General features: G+C 44.1%; 2 protein-coding genes across 3 annotated transcripts in view; one reads left to right on the forward strand and one right to left on the reverse strand.

The window, feature by feature from the left end:
* Window positions 1-17,648, reverse strand: part of CDCA8 (cell division cycle associated 8) — a 30,127-nt gene extending 12,479 nt beyond the window's left edge. The window contains exons 1-7 of one of the 2 annotated variants that reach the window (XM_066574831.1): window positions 17,572-17,648; window positions 12,679-12,792; window positions 11,055-11,183; window positions 6,212-6,252; window positions 5,011-5,077; window positions 3,006-3,085; window positions 1,467-1,540 (exon numbers count right to left, since the gene is read on the reverse strand). In XM_066574831.1, the coding sequence (XP_066430928.1) occupies window positions 1,467-1,540; window positions 3,006-3,085; window positions 5,011-5,077; window positions 6,212-6,252; window positions 11,055-11,183; window positions 12,679-12,775 (488 nt within the window). In that variant the 5' untranslated portion in view covers window positions 12,776-12,792; window positions 17,572-17,648. Of the gene's footprint in view, window positions 1-1,466; window positions 1,541-3,005; window positions 3,086-5,010; window positions 5,078-6,211; window positions 6,253-11,054; window positions 11,184-12,678; window positions 12,793-17,560 lie in introns of both variants that reach the window. The other variant, XM_066574838.1, reaches the window with a different exon arrangement.
* A 302-nt stretch (window positions 17,649-17,950) lies between these two features.
* DNALI1 (dynein axonemal light intermediate chain 1) overlaps window positions 17,951-21,013 on the forward strand; it is a 45,653-nt gene continuing 42,590 nt past the window's right edge. Inside the window, exon 1 of the mRNA XM_066574848.1 lies at window positions 17,951-18,093. Within this exon, the coding sequence (XP_066430945.1) occupies window positions 18,013-18,093 (81 nt within the window). The 5' untranslated portion in view covers window positions 17,951-18,012. The remainder of the gene's footprint in view (window positions 18,094-21,013) is intronic.

A 21,013-nucleotide genomic window follows, 5' to 3' on the forward strand; every position in this document is an offset into this window, starting at 1 on the left:
CTGACAGTGATCAACCAGGTCCTATCAGAGAGACTGTATTAAATAAAAAGAAGTGCTTTCAGCTACTGACCACTAAGTTCTCTATACTAATAGCAAAAGAGGGTAATAGGCCTACCTGTCATAAATACACTAGCAGATGCCGCTGGCATCCAGGGCTGCTGGGCTGTGCTACATTTATTATTTTTATCTTTCCTTAGCTATAACCTTCTAGGCAGGGTCACTGTACTCCTCTCTCAACAGCATAAAAGAGCTAACCATTGAATACGGGGTTAACGTGGCATCTATTCGTGTCCCAAGACCTATTTTTTTAACTAGATCAATAAAATTAAGTTTTAATACCATCTATACTGTGAAGGGCTATTCTATAGGAAGACTTTTTCTGCCCCAGTGAAACATGGTCTGAGGAAAGGCACAAAACAAGACCGACAAAAAAGAAAAACAAAAAAACAAAACCTTCTAATCTGTGTGCGGCTTCCTTCCCACTTGGAAGACAGACACACACAGACACACACCCTAAAAAAAATGTAAATCCCACACAGTTTGGCCATCCCTAAACCTTCGATAATTAATCATTTAAATTTGTGTGGAAATGTCTCAAAACAGGGGTTATTACAAAGGCCTGCTTTGGATGGGTACATGGGAAAGTAAAGCCAAATATCCCTCCCCGTCCCATTCTTGCTGCATACCAGGCACCTTTTTGGGGGTATTTTTAAGTCTTGAGGGCATTTTTTTTTTTTTAAAGCGGGTTCAAGATAGAACAACTGCAAATACAGAGGTCACATAGACAGCACTACTAAAGCTGTACAGGCACTGGAGGACAGGTGTTGAATTATAAATTGTCTAGAGTTAAGCCATTTACACACAAAGATAATCTTTCAAACGATGAAAAGATTTAAAGCTTAAGCAATCATTTTGTATAAAGTATTAATGGACACTAATGTCCATTAACACTTTCTCATCTTGATTTGCATGTAAAAGGGCATCCAGGAGCTGTTTGCAGAGCCCAGCATGTGGGCTGGGCTCCGCACACAGCTGCATAGTACCTGTCGAGGCGGTCAGCAGAATACAATGTAATCTCCTGGCTCGTAGAGAACACAGCATGCGGTCTGTTGAGACAAAGTATCTCTCTGCGGCTGAATGATGAATTTTAAGCTCAGCTTAAAATAATCGTTCAGACGAAGCCTGCGTTTACACGCAACAATTCTCTCACACATTTGTGGTCGTTTGAATGACTTTTGAGCGATAATTGTTGCGTGTACACGGGCCTTTCACAGACAAAAAAGTTAAAAAAAAGTCAAAAGCCATGTCCGGTAGTCAAGGGCGGTTCAGACTTCTTGAGGCTGCAGGTTTATTCCAAGGCAGTGTTGTAAAACTGCGTATGCATTGGAATAAAGCCAATTAGTGACAGCCATAAAGAGGAATGAGCCTCTCACTACGTAGTTAAGGTACATAGTTAAAACACTTACCTCTTGGAAGCAGTACCTGTAGCAGAAATTCTAGTTTTTCTTGAAGTACCAAGTTTTTTAGTGGAAACTTTACTCTGTTAAAGTACAAAAACAGTAACGTGCATTTGCATTAATACCACCTTATGATAACATAGGAGTATGCACTAGTATTTTGCCCCTTAGCATTTAACCCCTCAGGACATGGCCTATTTGGGGCATCAGGACGTATTTTGGGTGGATTTTAATCTTCCATCGATGCGGCCGTATAAGAGCTTGTTTTGTGCGTGGCAAACTGTAGTTTTTATTAGTGCCATTTTTCGGTACATAAACTATATTGTAAAACTTATTAATTGTTTTATGATAGCAGGAAGAGAAAACATCAGTTCTGCCATTGTTTTTTTTTTGTGCGGGGGAAAGGGGGTGGGGGGGGGGGGTTACAGCGTTAATCATGCAGCATAAATGAAATTACACAAAAGGTTTTTTCACATTTTTTTTTTACACTATTTTTAACTTTTGTTTAAATTTTTTATGTCCCTGTAGGGTACCTGAGCCATGGCTGCTATGATAAAGCATTGCAGGACTTTTGTCCTGCAATGCCATATAGCTTGTATTAACGTTCATAGCCAATGACAAAACAGTCCGCCTGTAGCTAGCGTCCTGTTGCCATGGCAACTAGTATTGCGGGGGCCCGATGACGTCATAGAGGGAGCGTGCTCCATCTGTGAGTCCTTTACATGCATGTAAGGGGTTAACAGAGGGGAGGTGGGTGGTGTCCTTATGCGCCCCCAGCTGTTACAGCAGGAGGCCAGCTATCAGTCACAGCCAGCTCCCGCTGCAGGATGGTGCGGGATCTCTTCTGATGTTGCTCAATCCACATGACGTAAGGTTATGTCATGTTGCGTTAGGTACCCATAACCTTACATCATATGGCATTAAGAGGTTAAGAATAGCTGCATTATGCACAGTGTGTTTAGTCACAAACAGGGCAGAGGGGAATATGCAAAAATCTACTGGTTTACTTTTTCCCCTTCCTGCTGCAGCCCTCTTTTCTTTTTTTTTTTTTTATTTATTTTCTTTACCTATTTTTTTTACTTTTCTGGCGACACATCTACTTAAGGGCTTGTTCTCGGCAGGACGACTTGTATTTTTCAATGGTATTAGAAAAGTTAATTTCTAAGTGGGGTGAAATGGAAAAACAAAACCACTGTGCTTGTGTGGGGGGTTGCTTATATGACGCTCACAGTGCAGTATAAAATGATGCTATCATTTGTGGTTAGTAGATAATAGTGATACCAAAATAATATAGTTTTTTTTCACAGCACTTTGGGAAAAAAAAAAGAAATTCCTTCTGTCGCTATCTTTTGACTCTGGCCTTGTAAATTTGCATATTTTAGCTACAGCAAGATTCTGCTTGCACCAAGTCTGCTTCCGACTGTCGTGTTGAATGTTAACAAAATCGCTATCCCATGAAAGTCTTTGGCTCCTTCACTAGACTTTATTCTGCACAAAGATAGTGTTGCTGTCAGAAAGTAAAGAATAGATCAAGCATCTAAAACTCACATTTGTTCTTTGTCTGAGCACACTAGTCACTGGGATATTTTCCGCCATTTCTTCAGTGGAGACGTATTTTTGCTTCTTTGCTATAAGTTGCAATGAACAGAGAAGGAAAAAAGAATTGATTTTTGTTCTTACAAAATCAGTACATGCTATAGGTAAACATACCCCTAAATGACGAAAGTCAAAATATCAATTAAGAAGGGGATATCCAACACCACCCACCTCACACAAAAGGTAAAAAAGTGTAGAAAAACAAAACACATGACTGCTGCAGCCAATCAATAGCCTTAGTGGTCTTGTGTCATAGATCCCCAGTGAATGTGTGTAGCAACGGTGATATTGCCATGACATATGACCTGTAGCTCTTCTCTGCACTGCTGGTTTTGAGGCCCTACACGATGACTGCAGCAGTTTTCTAATTACGTAATGCACACTGCATTGCTCTCCAATTGGCCAGTGCCGATCACATGAGAGATTTAGAGAACAGGTATAGTGCATCAGTAGTCTAACACTACTAAAGTAATTTTAGACAGCCGAGAACAGAATCCAGAACAAATGGATCAGAGGGGCCAACACGGAAGAAGAGGATCACTTACAGGCCCAATGTCCACGGGCGGATTTGAATTGCAGAAAATCTGCAGTACAAGCCACCCATTGGGAACCATGGGCGTCCGTACTTGAAGTTACACATACAAATTTGTTTTCCAGATTCCGCAAACGGAAAACAAAGTCACCGCATGCTCTATTTTAGTGCGGATTCCATGCAGACAGCTTCCATTAAAGGGGCCATGGATTCCACGGGAAAGCAGGAGTTTGAGAAAAAAAAAACAAACCTGTACTGCGCATGTACGCCAGACGATACTTCTGCACACATTACGCAGTAATACAAATAGAAGACCCGGACAGGTATGCAGAGTCGCCGGCCACGGGCAGGGTTGGATTCTGTTGTGGCTCCCGCATGTGGAATCTGACTCGTCCATGGACATGAGGCCTTAAAAAGACTACCTCACTAGTTTTTTTTGGGTGGGGGGGTGGGGGGGGGGTTCTCTTAATAGTTAAAACCATTTTGCAGGGAGGGGAGTAGACGGTCACAGCTCATCACCTATTGTGAACGGTAGATCCTTTATCAATATACAGGTGTTACCTTTCAGTGTACTCCTGCTTGTTATGTCAGTGAAGGGCATGAAAAAGGCGTTTATTAGAAAGCCGAAATGCGTTGTATTTGTTATATTTTTCGCTTAATATAATCTATTAAATTGATTGTGACAAAAACTGCCGGGTTATGACAGTTCACCTATTTGGATTACAAGATCCTTAAAAAGAGCGCGGAAGAAACTTTTTTTTATCTTCCCAAGAAGAAGAAATAGAGTAAAAAAAAAAAAAAAGAGAAAAATTGAAGTAGTAAAACCATGGGGTACAGAAGGGTTGCCCGTACTGAAGGTTGTGAATAACTCAAGTGTGCAAATGTGGCTTTTGGACTAAAGACCTCTGAGGGTACAGATGTAACTGCTGCGCTGGTTGGATCACTCCATTTTAGGAAAATCGGACAAGGCCCTTTGTACTGTGTGTCTGCTATTTTAATAACTTTTCTTTATTTCCAGGGAAGATATTGGTTTAACGGTTATCCTGACTCCTGGAATCTCTTATCACATCATTCCAGTACCACACTATTCCCCAGGGAAAAGGACTACTACCCCCATTTTATGTTATCCATTTTATATTAGTTCGCCTGGAACAGGTTCCGGCCTGGGTTCGGAAGGCGTCACAAATTTTTCATTGACTCCATTTCGAAAGAGTTGTCAGTTGCTGCCACACTCGAGAGGGGAGCAGTGGATTCATTGCCACCGCCAACACGGTCACCAACTGCTCCGCGGGTAGGCACCACATGAGCAATTTTGGCAATGGTGATCTAGCACCAGTCACAGAACTTTGTCCCGAAACTGGAGAGTTGTTTTAAGGGGTCAATATTGTGAGAATCTATCAATGCGCAGACAAAGGATATACTGACCTTTCTTGGCAGGTTTAAAAGGCGTATGAGACACGCTTGATGTTACTTGCTCCATGTCCGCATTCACCTAATTCAAACAGACCGTGACAAAACAATTGAGTGCGTTTCCCTCTCCCCATTCACTAGATACAGAATGCTGTATACATCAAGCCCTAAACCCCAACAGTAGTAGTGTGGAACACCTTTTACTCACACTGCTGCAAACTCTGCAAATTAACCAACATTTCACAGGCTTTAATCAAATGCAAAAAAAAAAAAAACACTCTTACCCAAAATCTCAATTTAGAGGCCAATGAAAAGACATTTAATTGGCTATGCCTGGCGAACACAACGTTTTACGCTGCAAGGATAACAGGTTTATCTAAAGAACGCTAATTACTTCAGACAAGTAATGTGTGATTGTAATAGCTTTTAGGGCAGCTACATTATAACTTAAGATCTGGCCTGAGCATTCCAGAGAACATTAGATCCATTATAAGCAAGAACTAAAATTAGCTAGCCACATCATAATAGCTGATAATTGGCTGATATCAACCTTAATTATTGTCAAACTCGATTTCCAGTTGCTTAATACAGCACTTTGTCTGCACAGGTGGGGAGGGGGAGACTTGGAGAAAGGAGTTACGACAATCTGCTACCTACTTTCTAGACTAAAACCTTTAATAGAAACATTTCTTGTCACTGGCTAGTGGAATGCAAAGTGCTGTGTGCCCCCACGGCCCTATTGTTCAGCAGACGGTGTATTGTGAGGGGTACATTGCTGGGTGTGTGCATCTGATGCAGGGCGGCATCGTACGTGTGGGCACCACATGGCACATTACACTCCTACCTTGCTGTACACCAATGGAAGGGATTCAAGGGGCAAAGTAATGCAACAACCTACACAACTAAACAAGTTTGCCTTTAGCTTTGAAGAGCCCTTGAGTTGCTGTATTATGTGAAGCCACTGATATTCTATTTAGCAGTGGCCAGTTGTATCACTGCATGAAGATTTCACATCCAGCTGCCATATTGACAGTCAAAAATCAGACAAGTTTCAGAAGAGCCTTCTGTCAGACTGCATTAGTGCCAAGTTAAGGGGACATTACACTTCTCTCCTGCCTAATGTTATGAGCTAGAATATACAGCAACTATGAATCAAGTGCACATGAACGTCTACATAACGGGAGACGTATATTCCAGTTGCCGCGTTCTGACTCACCATTGCAGCTGCCTCTAGAGCCTTCAGGCTGCCTCCTTTAGCTGAAAAGAAACACAGTTGCAGTTGTACACTATTAGGATTTGTCTTGGTTTATAAGCTTTATCACATTATGCAAAACAGACACATGGCTACATTGGGCAAAGTGTCAGTACGGTGATCACATGTGAAGTCAGCATCGCATCAAGCCTATGGGGCATTTAAAGGGAATGAGTCATCAAAAATGACATACAAATCAGATTTTTGTGCAAAACATTGAAATTTTTTGGCGATTTTTTGTTTTGTTTAAAACCCTGATCTATATCTAAAAACAAATCCTAAAATGCTGGATTTTTCACACTAACCAGAGCCTAATAGGCTGATCTGTAGAGAGCTCTTTGCAGCAGTCATCCCACTAATGCCCTATTTACACGTTTTGGGCTTATAACTCATTATTTGGGTGTTGCTTAGTCTTTATGTACGTACAGCATAAGGGATGCTGGTATATGCATGCCATATATCCAGATAATTACTTCAGCAAGCCATTTGGTGTTAATATTCCTGAGTGGTCCCCTATATCTTCCCCTAAAGGGATTTTGGCCCCATACATTGTGGGAGTAATTTTAACAGCATTCTACAATGCCTCAAATGATCTGGGGTCAACTTTGTAATATTGATAGCAATATTATGGGATAGACATTCCTTTGTAGTTTTGTATTTTGTCCAATGTGAGGTTATATATTGATATGCACATACTGAATAATATTTATGGAGTTTATCTAAATTATAATGTTTGAGAAATATATGATGGTTAGCCACTTTTCATTATATAAACATCGTATACCATTACTAGGATATGTATCATAATGCCAGACACTTTGCTACAATGCGTGGCATAAATGGCATTGAGGCAGCAATAAATTACCACTAGTTTCCTTTGATCTCAATTGTAACATTCACCACGATATCGGGCCGCATTCATGCACAGTATGTCCCGCTAATCTAGTTCAGTATCCATCGCGGTCTCTGTTATAAACCTCGCACATGCACAATGCATAGATTGTCGCACAGGCGCATTAAACTTTCTAGGACGCTGGAGATCTTGATTGATGGACCAGCTCCAATTGATCATTTAAAATACATACATACATTATAATTAATGTCCACATGTATGACACCTGTTGGCTATCATGGGTGTGAGCACAAGTGGGTGGGTTGCTCTGAATCGGATGGGTTATTTTAACCTATTTTATACTATTTATACTACACACATGGCATTGATGTTTGAGCTTGACAAGACAGGCCAAAGCATAGCTGTATGTTTATTGCTATGGGAGAATGAATGGATCTATAGAATGTTTGCACCCTTCTACGCTGATCCGGTATTTATTCCTGCTGCATTACTTTTGGGACACAAGATTCAAGTTCCGGTGAGGCTGTTGCACAGTTCTGGTTTATAGATGTGCTGTTGGTGAACATCTTTCCTTTACCTGGTACAAGAGAGGAGACCGCCCAATGGAACCCTGTAAAGCCAAACATATATGCTCCAATGTCAGGAGATGAAACTTGTGATACATTACTTGGAGAAGCGTTGGTCATACACCCTACTACAGGACGTATCTGAGGGTTAACCCCTCGACTGTTTAGAACCAGAGCAGATCGTGCAGGAAAAGGACATTACAGTTTTGGACACACTGAGCTCATTCTAATTAAAACGTCTGTAGCTCTGGATCCATTAGTGCTACTGACACGCTTTTGGCGTCATTTTAACCCCTTAACACTACAGAATGCAAGGGTATGTCATGGCAGCGGAGTACTTAACTCAACATGATGTAACCTTATGCCACGTGGATGGCGCGGGATCAGAAGTAAGCCTGCGCCATCCAGCAGCGGTAGCCAGCTGTTACTGATAGTCATCCTCCCGCAGCAACAGTGGGGGTGCATGAGGACAGCAACCCCCGCTATTAACCACTTAAATGCCATAATTTAGGTAGATTGTGGCATGTAAAGGGTTCACAGAGGGAGGGCGCTCCCTCTGTGATGTCATCGGACCCGCGCAGTGTAATCACAGAGGGCCAATGGGTTCCAATGGCAACAAGACGCCAGAAACAGGCGTCCTGCTTTGCCATTGCCAATGATCGTGATTACAAGCAATAAGGCATTGCAGGACAGAGGTCCTGCAATGCTTTATCATAGTGATCATAGCAGCTATGGCTCAGGTCCACTTCAGAGACAAACAGTATAAGAAGAGAACAAAAAAAAAAAAAAAAGAGGAAAATGCTTATTTTGTTCACTTTACCTACCAAAACGTGATCAGAAAAAGCCATATGTACCCAAAAGTGGTACAAATAAAGACTACAGGTCATAATGCGAAAAAATAAGCCCTCACAAAGCTCTGTCCATGGAAAAAAAAAAAAAAAGTTCTTTGACTTTGAACGCAGTGATGTTAATATAATTATAATTTTATTGTGCAAGAGTAAAAAAAAAAAAACATTTCTGGTATCATAATCATACTGACCTGCAGAAGAAAGTGTATTGTGTCATTTATGCTGTATGATTGACATTGCAAAAAAAAACAAAAAAAAAAACAAAAAAAAAAAAGGAAACACCAGAAGTTTTACAATACATTATATGCATCCAAAAATGGTAACAAATAGAGATGAGCGAACGTACTCGGTAAGGGCGATTTCGCAATCGAGCACCGCGATTTTCGAGTACTTCACTACTCGGGTGAAAAGTACTCGGGTGCGCTGTGGGTGAGCGGGGGGTTGCAGCGGGGAGTGGGGGGGGGGGGGGGGGGGAGAGGGAGAGAGAGAGGGCTCCCCCCTGTTCCCCGCTGCTACCCCCCACTCCCCTCTGCAACCCCCCGCCCCACAGCGCACCCGAGTACTTTTCACCCGAGTAGTGAAGTACTCGAAAATCGCAGTGCTCGATTGCGAAATCGCCCTTACAGAGTACGTTCACTCATCTCTAGTAACAATAAAAACTACAGTTCGCCACACAAAAAGTAAGTCCCTTATACGGTCACGTTGACTGAGGAAAAAAAAAAAAAAAGGTTATGGCTTTTGAAAAGTCAAAATGAAAATCCTCCCAAATTTGTTGCGTCCTCAACACCAAAATAGGCCATGTCCTTAGGGGGTTAAAGCCTAGATTCTTTCCACCAAAAGCATGTTAATATCACTTTACACAGCCGGTGCTGCAGCTTTCAGTGGAGCTGGGAATGCCGAATTTATAGTGGGTGTGTATGACGTGGGGAAGGGAGATCAGCGGCAGCAGAGCTGTGATTCTCCTGTATATCTCCCTTATCCCACAGGGTGGGGGAAATAACATGAAGAAAACTCATCCCCCCCAATCGATCAGACAGCATATTTGCACTCAGATTGTCACATCTATTCCCAGAAAAGGAGTAAAAAAATGACCTGCTCATCTAGTCACTCCCCTACACCGTGTAACCCCACAAATGCTGCATTGCCAGCCGTGGCATCCAAACATTCTTACAAGAATTTAAATATTAAAAAATAACCAGAACAAGAACCCCTACACATAATTGATATTGCTCCATCCATGATAACCAATACTATAAAATACCAATATTAATCCCGCACCGTGTGCAAGCTCACTGTCAAGTCCAAAAGTGAGCCAAAACCATAAATGGAGAAAAGGTATAATGGACAGTTTGTACCCCCCTCCTGTATTTTGGACCTGATCCTAGCTTGGCTTACAAATACCAATATAAAACACTGACCAAATCCTGCACTGCAAATGGCACCTCAGCTTGTGAACGAGGTGAGAAAACCCCAGTCATTCCGATGAATATGCTGAGGATCTACACAGAATGCTGTATTCTGCTGATGTTTATGACACATCGATACCTACTCCTATGTAAAGGGTCAAATCCACATGCACCATGCTTCTGTCAATATCCATAGCTGCGATTAGCTGTATATGGGTTTCCCATAACACATCATACCACCCTCTATCATCATAAAATAAGCCCTAAACACATAAAAGCTGAGACTGAATTTGCCTCTACACTTTTACATGTAGGTCTTCATATATACAAATTAAAAAGTAGTAAAATAACTGAGGGGGGGGGGGGGGGGGGAACCCCCCAGAAAGCTTCTATTTCTATGTGCAAGTGGCAAAATTGTACAAAGACTAACTATCTTAGTCAAGCAACCAGCTCGGATTCTGTATGCTGAGGCCTGCAGCAAATTCCAGCCGTGAACCCGGCAGGCAACCCTGTGTACCTGAGTTTTCTGTATTGCGAATAACCACAGCAGCTCGCCGTCGGTCATGCGCAGTAAAGTTTTCTGTTTTGTTTTTTTAATGTACTTGCGTATGGGCTGTGGGTCAGATGGCCTCCATTAACTTCATTGGAGGCCGTTCACGCGGATTCTGTGTCAAAATAGAGCAAGCTGTGATTGTTCTTCCGCTTGCAGAATACACAATTCACATCCATGAGTGAAGAAGTGATTTAATATGCTTTTCAATGCCTGTGTTTTGTTGCAGATCCTGTGTGGATTCCAAATGCGGACTCAGCAATTGGAATCCGCCCGTGTGAAGTCAGCCTAAGCACTATTCCGCCACTGGGGAGCAGGAGAGAGAACTGACAGTTCTCTGCGGTAAGCCTATCTGACAGATGCTGCAATTTGAGTCCCGCAAGTGGAGAATCGCTATGATTCTCCGCTTGTGGACAGGGGGCTGCGCTTTCCCTAGCAACGCTTTGCATTGCGTTACTCGCGGCTGGATTATCGCTACGAGTAACACAATGCACTATCGCCCGTGGACAGGAGCCCTTAGTCAGAGGTTTGCTACAAAAAGAGTAGCTGAACAGGAAGGAAAATAAACCAGATAACAGTCTTACCGAAAACATCGAGCCAGCACATCTCTCTGACGGCAGTGGGGAGTTTGATGAGCTCTATATTGTACAAGCTATCTACTTCTTTCAGATTGCTCACAACATTGGCTTTTAATTCTTCTACAATTGTCTTGACTGTAAGAAAACAAACAAACAAAAAGATATTCCAAGTTTTAAATAATTGTCAATACAAAAGGTAGAGCCCCAAGCCTTTACAAAACACTCACATTACTTCCAAGGAGAACAGCTCCGTGTATACAGCAGCACGCAGAACCAACATGGCCGCCTTGTGTTGCATAACAACCTACGTGCATTTTACTAAGTTTTGTCTGCTGATTGTAGAATTTTCCGCACAATAAAGGCTCATTCACACGGGCGTAATGTCACTGTGTGTTACACACATGTATTTCCAATGCGTAACACGCGGAGAACAGAGGCAATGAAAGTCAATGGACTTTCATTCTTCTATTCACACCAGCATGTAGGACTGCGTATTGCTACATAGGAGAAATAAATCGGCACATGCTGTATTTCTCCGCATATCATATGCAGCTTTTCTGTGGGCTCCATATGAAATGATGTGCATACGCAAAAACACCCTGCACATGTCCGTGACATCGGATTCCCGGGCATGCCCAGTGCCAATCGCAGCCCATAAGGGCTGTAATGTGTAAAACGCTGTGTGGAAACTTAGAGTTGTATGCATACGACCATGTGAATGAACCCTAGAGAAAAGTAAGAAGTATTTCATACTTCTGAAGCCAAACTCTCACCTTCATACCAGGCATAACAGTACAGAATGTAAGTAGAGGGAAATCAAGACTTTCTTTACAAATGCCATAGATTAGGACTCCATTGGGCTCACTCACACAACAATGCACAGGGAGGACTCCCAACGTATACCTTTTACCGAAGGCAACATACCCCACTGTATACACATCATACATAATTCATACTCATTGTCTGCTTCCCAAGCAGCAGCCTAAAGGGTTGATCATGAGAGCTGAACTATCCGTTTAATGGACGGCAGTGACATCCATCACCCACAGGCTTTACGGCCTCCATTAGAAGGATACTTAACAGTACAGCACAGTTTACTACACTAGTCCATCCTGTAAAAGAGAGGTACCCAGTAATGGAAACCAAAGACAAACTACAAGGACACCCGTTTGGTCTCCATCTGGCAGTAGATCCCTTTGGACACATTTAGTGGGTATTTCAGTAGCTTTCCTGATCTACACACTAAGGCCGGTATCACAAGATTTGTGCATTGCGAGATGCACACATCTTGTACCAATATCAACCCCATTCTTTTGAATGGAGTCATATTCATGAGTGATGGGGGAAAAAATTGTGGCATGCTTTATCTTTTCGCGTTACTTGATCGCCTACTGATTTCAATGGGACCTTTAATGCAGTGCATGCTGTGTAATATGCATGCAAGGTTTCCCACTGAAATCAACGGGACACAGTGCCAATCCTCTACTGCGCGTGAAGGTCGCACCAGAGGATCGGAGCTTCACTAATGCGATTTTTGCCTGAAAAACATATTGCATTGGCGGGTAAATCGCATGTTCACGAGCATGATATTGGCATGAGTTTCATAGCCCGATATTGCACTCGCAATTACCTTGACTGTCAAAATCCTTGATGAAGGAAGCAAGCTTTTCATTTTTCATAGTACGTGTTTTCTGTGCACGGGTGGTTCTCTTCTTTCCTGGCGCCATGACGATAAGCCGTGTCCCTGAGGATTAATGTAGACAGATAAGTCTCTGATGTGACAAACCACAAGGCTCTGTGGCCTGACATTACTAGATGCCCTTCTTGATGTAGCATGCTATATTAGTTCTTCCATGTTAACCTATAGCATGACGTACACAGAGGCCGGGCAGTAGTGAGCCACTAGAAATGGACACACTCCTACCCATCAAAATAAGATAACAGATTGGTATTAGAGATGAGCGAATATACTCGTTTCGAGTAATTACTCAATCGAGCACCGTGACTTTCGAGTACTTCCGTACTCGGGTGAAGAGATTCGGGGGACGCCGGGGGAGGCGTGGCGGAGCGGGGGGTAGCAGCGGGGAACAGGGGGGAGCCCTCTCTCTCTCCCTCTCCCCCCCACTCCCCGCTGCAACCCCCGAATCTTTTCGCCCGAGTACGGAAGTACTCGAAAATCGCTGCGCTCGGGCGAAAAAGGGGCGTGGCCGAGTAGGTTCGCTCATCTCTAATTAGTATATATGAAGTCTCTTACTAATTGTATCTGAGCCATTTATGGAGGATATAAAGAGGAGTCTGCTGTTTGGTTTACTGACCCCGGATAAGATACAGGTAGCTGTGATGGATCAGACAATTCCCAGGCAAGACGTACTCACCAATATTCCCGAGATCTCGGAAAGAACCCTACGTTCTTCCCAATAACATTACTCTAGGGACTTGGTGTTTAACCCCTTAACAGGTTTTCTTTTTTTTTATATCACTCTCCGATTTCTGTTACCCACTTAAAAAAAAATCCTAAGGATGTTTCACACGAGCAATAAAATAATGAAAATGCAGAATTATGGCATCGCTCAGAAAAATCTATAACCAAGGATCACAAACAGATTCCTATTGATACTCTAAAATATTTCATCCCAGGATTACAACTTTTATCCTGGTCTAAGTCGGGAATAAAATATATATCTGACCTTTATGAAGGCGACGTTCGGAAATCTTTTCCAACTTTAACTGAGCAATACAAGATACAAAACAGTGAAATGTGCAAATACGTCCAGATAAGATCTTCAAACTACCCATCTACAGAAAATAACGTTCCCACAATCAATCAGACTAAGTATAACAAAATTGCAAAAAGAGAATAAATCAAAAAACAGGTTTTTCTATGATCATATGGTGGGAGATCTGAGACCGGGGAAGAGAGGTCACCTTCTAAATTGGGAAAAAAGAGCTAAAAATAAAAATCCCAATAGAGAGCAAAACAAGCTACTAATTGCTCTAACATGATAGAAACACACTTAAACTCCCACAAGATGGTACCTCACACCCGTACAATTAAAGGGGTTGTCTTGCGCCGAAACGTTGTTTTTTTTCCCATAGGCCCCCCGTTCGGCGACTTCTTCCTTCTTCCTACTTCTTCCTTCTCCAAGATGGCCGCCGGGATCTTCACCCACGATGCACCGCGGGTCTTCTCCCATGGTGCACCGTGGGCTCTGTGCGGTCCATTGCCGATTCCAGCCTCCTGATTGGCTGGAATCGGCACACGTGACGGGGCGGAGCTACGAGGACCAGCTCTCCGGCACTAGCGGCGCCATTCCCCAGGGAGAAGACCGGACTGCGCAAGCGCGTCTAAAAATGCCAGAAGACAGCGAATTTAGACGGAGCCATGGAGACGGGGACGCCAGCAACGGAGCAGGTAAGTGTATAACTTCTGTATGGCCAATATTTAAAGGGGTTGTCTCGTGAAAGCAAGTGGGGTTATACACTTCTGTATGGCCATATTAATGCACTTTGTAATGTACATCGTGCATTAATTATGAGCCATACAGAAGTTATTCACTTACCTACTCCATTGCTAGCGTCCCCGTCGCCATGGATCCGTCTAAATTCGCTGTCTTCTGGCGTTTTTAGACGCGCTTGCGCAGTCCGGTCTTCTCTCTGGTGAATGGCGCCGCTAGTGCCGGAGAGCTGGTCCTCGTAGCTCTGCCCCGTCACGTGTGCCGATTCCAGCCAATCAGGAGGCTGGAATTGGCAATGGACCGCACAGAGCCCACGGTGCACCATGGGAGAAGACCCGCGGTGCATCGTGGGTGAAGATCCCGGTGGCCATCTTGGTAAAGGAAGAAAGACGTCGCCGCAGCGCGGGGATTCGGGTAAGTAATAAAAACTTTTTTTTTTTTTAACCCATCCCTTGGGTTTGTCTCGCGCCAAACGGGGGGCCTATTGAATAAAAAAAAAAAAACCCCGTTTCGGCGTGAGACAACCCCTTTAATGCACGATGTACATTAGAAAGTGCATTAATATGGCCATACAGAAGTGTATAACCCCACTTGCTTTCGCGAGACAACCCCTTTAAGGAACAGACACTTGAGCTCAGATGCCATGTGTTGGAGGGGATGTGGACAAGAAGGGTCTCCTACTTCTATTTTGGTCTTGTCCACTAATCTCATCCTACTGGTTTGATACTTTTTCTATGATAAATAAAATCTCAGAGACAAAGATTCCAAGACTCCCTGCTACAGCGCTTCTTCTCCTAAAACTAGACAACTAATAGGTCATATTTTGATGGGAGCAAAACTACTTTTAGCTAGGAAATGGCAAAGAACAGAAGTGTCCCAGGTAAACGATTTAATACAAATGAGATCCGAGCACAGCATTTTTGAAAAAGTTCTTGCCTACAGAAACAAAGCCTATTCTAAGTACGAAGCTGTGGGGACCCCATGGAACAACAAATTTCCATCCTGAGGTCTAAAATTGTTGTTCTTTTCAGATGAACCCCACCCCCTTAACCTGCCCCCCCCCCCTTTCCTTCCTTCCAATTCCTTTATTCTTGGTATGAAAAATTGTATATTCTTTATGATTAACTAATATCAAAATTGTCTCACACCCGGATATTGTAACCATCAGATATCTTGAATTGTAAGTACCCAAGACACAAAACAAAACATTGTGATATGTAACCATTAGGCTGCCTGCAGACTGCCGGGTCGGATCCCGCTGCGAGAATTCTTGCAGCGGGACCCGACCCCCTGCAGCGACCAGCGCGTCACTCACCTGCTCCGGCGGCCCCAAATCTTTCATGTGCCGGCTGACGGCGCATGCGCAGAGCAGAGCCGGCTGCCGGGGAGTGACCTTTCTGTGTGGGGCTCAATAGAGCATGACACGATTTGTTTTCTGAGCGGGATTTCGCGCAGACAAATCACGGCCGTCTGCATAGGATTGTGTGTTGTGATGCAATCCTATGCAGGCGTTTACAAGCGGAAATTCTACAAGCGCAGTCCATAGAAAATAGGGCTCTATCGCGTGTAATACACGGTGGATTAGAACACGCGTTCCTTTTTTTACGCATGCATTATACGCAATGTGACTGGATCAATGTACTTTCATCGACTCCATTCACTGTGTAGTTCCCATGCATAATCCTCGGGGCAAATACCTTTGTGACAACGAGCCCTAACAGTGATCCAGGTTTAAAGCCCCGGACCGCGCTTGTATCCCTCCCAGCTCCTCATATTGCTTGCCTGTCTTCATCGCAGGAATAGCCCTTTAAATGGAACCACTGAACAATACAACTCGTCCTGCAAGAAACGAGCCCTCAGGCAGCGATGGGGCGGGAGAATAGGAGTTGGGGTAGATTCACACGGGCGATTGCAATATCGCCACGAGAAAAGCTTGTCTTTGTTCATATGATCCATGAGCGTCAGCGCTGCTTTTTTTTTTCCTGCAAAGACATCTCTGCCGCTTGTGATTTACTCGTGCGATTCTGCTGGGATTTGTTTTTTTCTTTTTTCACGAGAGACAATAGGACTTTCTAATGCTGAAAATGCATCGCATGAAAATGGCGAGTTTGTGCTTTGCGATGTGATAAAACGAAGGCTCCATCAGGAAACGTGTGATTGGGGAAAAAAAATTGCAGGAAGATGGAGCAGGCAGCAATGTTTTTTCACCCAACACCGCATGAGTGAAAATATCACAAATGTGACCTAAAACATTGAAAAGCATGAGTCTCATAATTCTGCTTTTTTTTTTTTTTTTCAATTACATTTTTTATTGGTATCACATATTTGATTTAGGCCCCCTGCACACGGGCGGAAATTCCACGGCTGTGATGTCAGAGTGATAGCTGCTCATTCACGGTGCCATTCCATTCATTCTCAATGGCACTACTGGAGATTGTACTCCACTATCCCCGTCACCCACTGACATGGTGGAGCGCAGGCGCTGCTGCTGGGCCGTTCAGTTCCATGAACTACTGAAGAGCTGAGCGATCGGTACTGCCTGCCTGCGCCACACAATTTGACATCACTGCAGGACGAAGAAGAGGGGGTGGCACAGAGACCCCCAACAATATACCCAGCAGAGGGGTGAAAGCTTTCAGGAGAGATTTAAGAAACTGTCTAAAAAGGAAAACAAACGTCATTTGCCCCCAGCAGCCAATCACAGCACAGCTTTCATTCTGTATTATGCTCTGGTAACATGAAAGCTGAGCTCTGATTGGTTGCTAGGGGCAAATCAGTTACTTTTAGACAGATTCCTAAATCTGCCCTTAGTCTTTAATCTAAGCAATTCTACGAGATAAGAGGTGTCGTACAAAGTGCCACGGAGGACCGAGGAGTCCGCCCAGCTGTGTGGGGAGGATGTCCGGACCCACAAGAGAGGCCGCGGCCTCAGGAGACGGGGAGGGAGGAGAAAGAGGTCCGTTATGTATCCGCCGTAAGAGCCCTGCCCCATGCAGTAGCACGGAGCTCCTCGGTCTCTATGCCCCTCTAGTAATAAACAGGGTACCGAGCACATACCGGGATCTTACCTCAGCAAGCCGCCCGCCACAACCGGAAATCTACACTACAGATTCAAACTTAGCCGCGGCCCGCCCACAGCCAATCCGATGTCTTCTAATGCGTCACGTGGACAGCAAGAGGCCGCGCTCAGCAATAGACCAATAGGTATACGAGGCGCGGCCATGTTGTGGTTGGCACACGTGTAAGTGCTGCAACCACCCTGCACAGTGTACAGCCCTCACCCGAAACATTGACGGTGTATTAGTTCTATGATGTCTTCCTGAGTAAGAATTGTATTATGGCTGCAGGTTTCGTTTTTCTCATTTAGGAGGAGGACAACTAACTGCTGCGTCTCCTGGATACGCGGTTAGCGCATGCTCAGTCGGGCCTGGTAGAGCGCGTCCTGTTGCCTAGGTTACGGCTGTACACATTGGCGCTGCGATCCGTAGAGGCATCCATAGCTCCTCAGCATGATCCCCCCGGCAGATTCCCTCCTCAAGTACGACAACCCGGTGCTCATCAGCCGGAACACCGAGAAGAAGTCACCGAAAGTAAGCCTGAGCGTTGTGTAGGGGGACGGCCCTGACTGCAGCACTAATGCTTGTGTGTATGTAGAGAAGTAATGGCTGGAAGGATACCGCTGAGTCCCCCATGATCACAGCCGTTACACTGGACAGCGCTGGTCACCGCTAACTGTAAGGCCGGTGTCATTCTGTATTACAGGCGCAGTATGTGAATGGAGTCAGTGCAGGTACTTTGGTTCTCATTGATCCATTCCTACTTGCGTATATACATTGCGTATAGTACGTGTGTAAAAAAGGACGCAGCATGTCCTATGTGTTCTCTAAGGGGGCGTAATAAAACTGTACATAGGCAATTACCTCGCATATGTGCGGCGCTTATTCACTAACTCGCGAAGCGATGCAGCAGGAGATTAAAAAAACGAAACAAGTCAGACCGTGCGTGACAGCGTGCGTGAGATACTCTGTCCTGCACAGTCCAAAATCGCTGCCTATTTTGCATTGCAGTATCTGGAGTGGGCGTCCGCCTCTGGATTTCGCAGCATACACCTGCCATAGCATGCTATGGAAGCGCTTTTTCCTGCCCACGATTTTCTGCTCGTGGGGGAAAAATTGCAGCATGTTCTATTTCTAGGTGAATTCCGCACAGACGGCTTCCACTAAAGTCAATGGAAGCCGTCCAACCCGTGGCCCTTCCGCACTCATCATTGTGGAAAAGGCGCGGGATCTGCATCATTGCATAGCGATGATGCGGCATAATCTGTAATGCGCATGTGCGCTGGTGTGACGGACAGCACATCCACAGTACAGAATAAAGAAGAATCCGGACAGGTACACGGGTCACCCGCCGGGCACAGGGTCAGATACCGCTGTGGGATCCTGCATGCGGAATTTGACCCGGTCGTGTGAAGGCAGCCTTGCGTATATACCGTGGTTCCCCAAAAACAGGACCCTGTCTTATATTCACTATGTTTTATTTTCGGGAGATGTCTTATTATACTTACCTAGCAGGCTCGGTCCAGGTCCCTCCCACTGCTCTCTTGAGCTCCCACTCGCTGAGCAGCGGCATTGATTGGCCAATTCATAAATGCCGTCTCCACAATGTGATGGGTGTGATTAGTTCTTCGTCTGCTGCTCAGCCAATCGATGCAGCGCTCGATGAACCAATCACAGACATCGCATTGCTTTATCGAGCACTGTATTGATTGGCTGAGCAGCGCTCGAGAAATATCAGAGCCATCACTTCCTGGAGGTGAGATTTATGAATCCTGTAACCAAGAAGTGATCTTCTGTGGGTGGCCGAAGAATGCAGCATTCCGGACAGCAGCATGAGGATCCGGACTGCGCCCGCTAGGTAAGAATTCCCTTTTTTTTTTAAATGTGCTGCAGATGGCGCCGTTGTATAAGGGCAGAAAGAGTAAGCCCCCTAGGAAACCCTGAATCCAAAATTGGATTGGAAAAGTTAAGACCTGGGCCACACACTAGACTTTCTGTAACTCTACTGTCATTGCTAACTACTGAGCTCCAGCTGCACTCCAGAAGAGTACACTGCGTTCCATGCAATCAGAGGTAGTGTCCCATCTCCCATATTTGCATATTACCCAGAGGAGTATGAATGGCCTTATAAGTCTCCTCACTCACCTTCTAGGTGCTCTCCTTAAGGAAAAAAAGGTAGCGTTCCTGACCTATGCAATCTGTGACTGCAGTCACCCTATGAAAGCCCTCTGTGTTAATATAAAGTGCGCTGGACTAATGGCCCTTTTACACGGCCGACAGTCTTTTAAATGACTGCACAAGCGCTAACGTCACCCCTGATGTTGTTAGCACTTGTGCAGGGCCTTCAAACAGAAAGACTTGCTGACGGCTCGTGGGCTTCACCTTCTATGAGAGCATTTACACGGGACGACAAGCCAGCGAGCCAGCAAGGTTTGTTTAAGCAGACAGAAAAGTCAGCTTAAACAACCGCAAACCACAAGTGAGCGATTTTTTTTTCGCTTCACACTAAACAATTATCTCTCACTTTTGCTCGTTTGAATGAATTTTGAGCGATAATTGTTGTATGTAAAAGGGCCTTTAGATGCACCAAATTTACTAAGAGGTGGATCCTCATTAATAAATGTAGCACAGTTTTTGTCTGTTTATACATCAGCAAATCACGTCTATGTCAGCTGTGAGCCAGATTAGATCTGTACCAGAATTTACGCCAGTTTCTGGTGAAATTTTAGGAGATCAGTCCAGGTGCAGGAGGGCACACCCGTAATCGCTAATTCCCATCCCCTTTCTTGTTTGAAAGGGACAACCGTGGTGTAAAATACTGAAAAATGAATGCTCTGAGATTTGAAACTTTTGTACTCTAGAAATCTGCCACAAGTGCCCAGATAAATCCCCTAGTAGTTTTTGGGTGGCGTTTTTGTGCTTTGTTAAAAACACCTTGAATTTCATGCATTTTTTACAAGCTGTTTTTGGTAGTGTTTTTTTTATCAAGTATTTATGTGCTTTTTTTTAGTTTTTTTTTTTCTGTAGAGGAGTTTATAGAAAACACAACAAAGCCAGATTTACAGCGTGCTGCGTTTTGTAAAAAAAAAGTGCCATACCCATAAAACACATCAAAACTAAGGAAAACAGTGACCTCCAGCTGACCTCTGGCGATGGCTTTTTTTGCTGAATAAAAGATGCTGGGAACAGCGCTGCAAGAAACCTTTCCTGAGACGCTATATATGTGTGAAACGACCATAATAGTGCTTTTAGTACGGCAGGAAATAAGTAGAAATCAACGAACTGACAAGACTGGAAACATTTACTGCGAAGTCTCAACCATTCAGAAGAAGTCAGTTCATCCGCTTCTCAAGAATGTCCTGCAACAGCAGGGATTTGTACATCCGAGTATATTCTAAAGCTGCAGCACTCTTCATTATACAATTAATGAGCTTTAGGCCCCCTGTCCACGAGC

The sequence above is a fragment of the Eleutherodactylus coqui genome, chromosome 1 (genome assembly GCF_035609145.1).
Source record: "Eleutherodactylus coqui strain aEleCoq1 chromosome 1, aEleCoq1.hap1, whole genome shotgun sequence".
Lineage (NCBI taxonomy): Eukaryota > Metazoa > Chordata > Amphibia > Anura > Eleutherodactylidae > Eleutherodactylus > Eleutherodactylus coqui.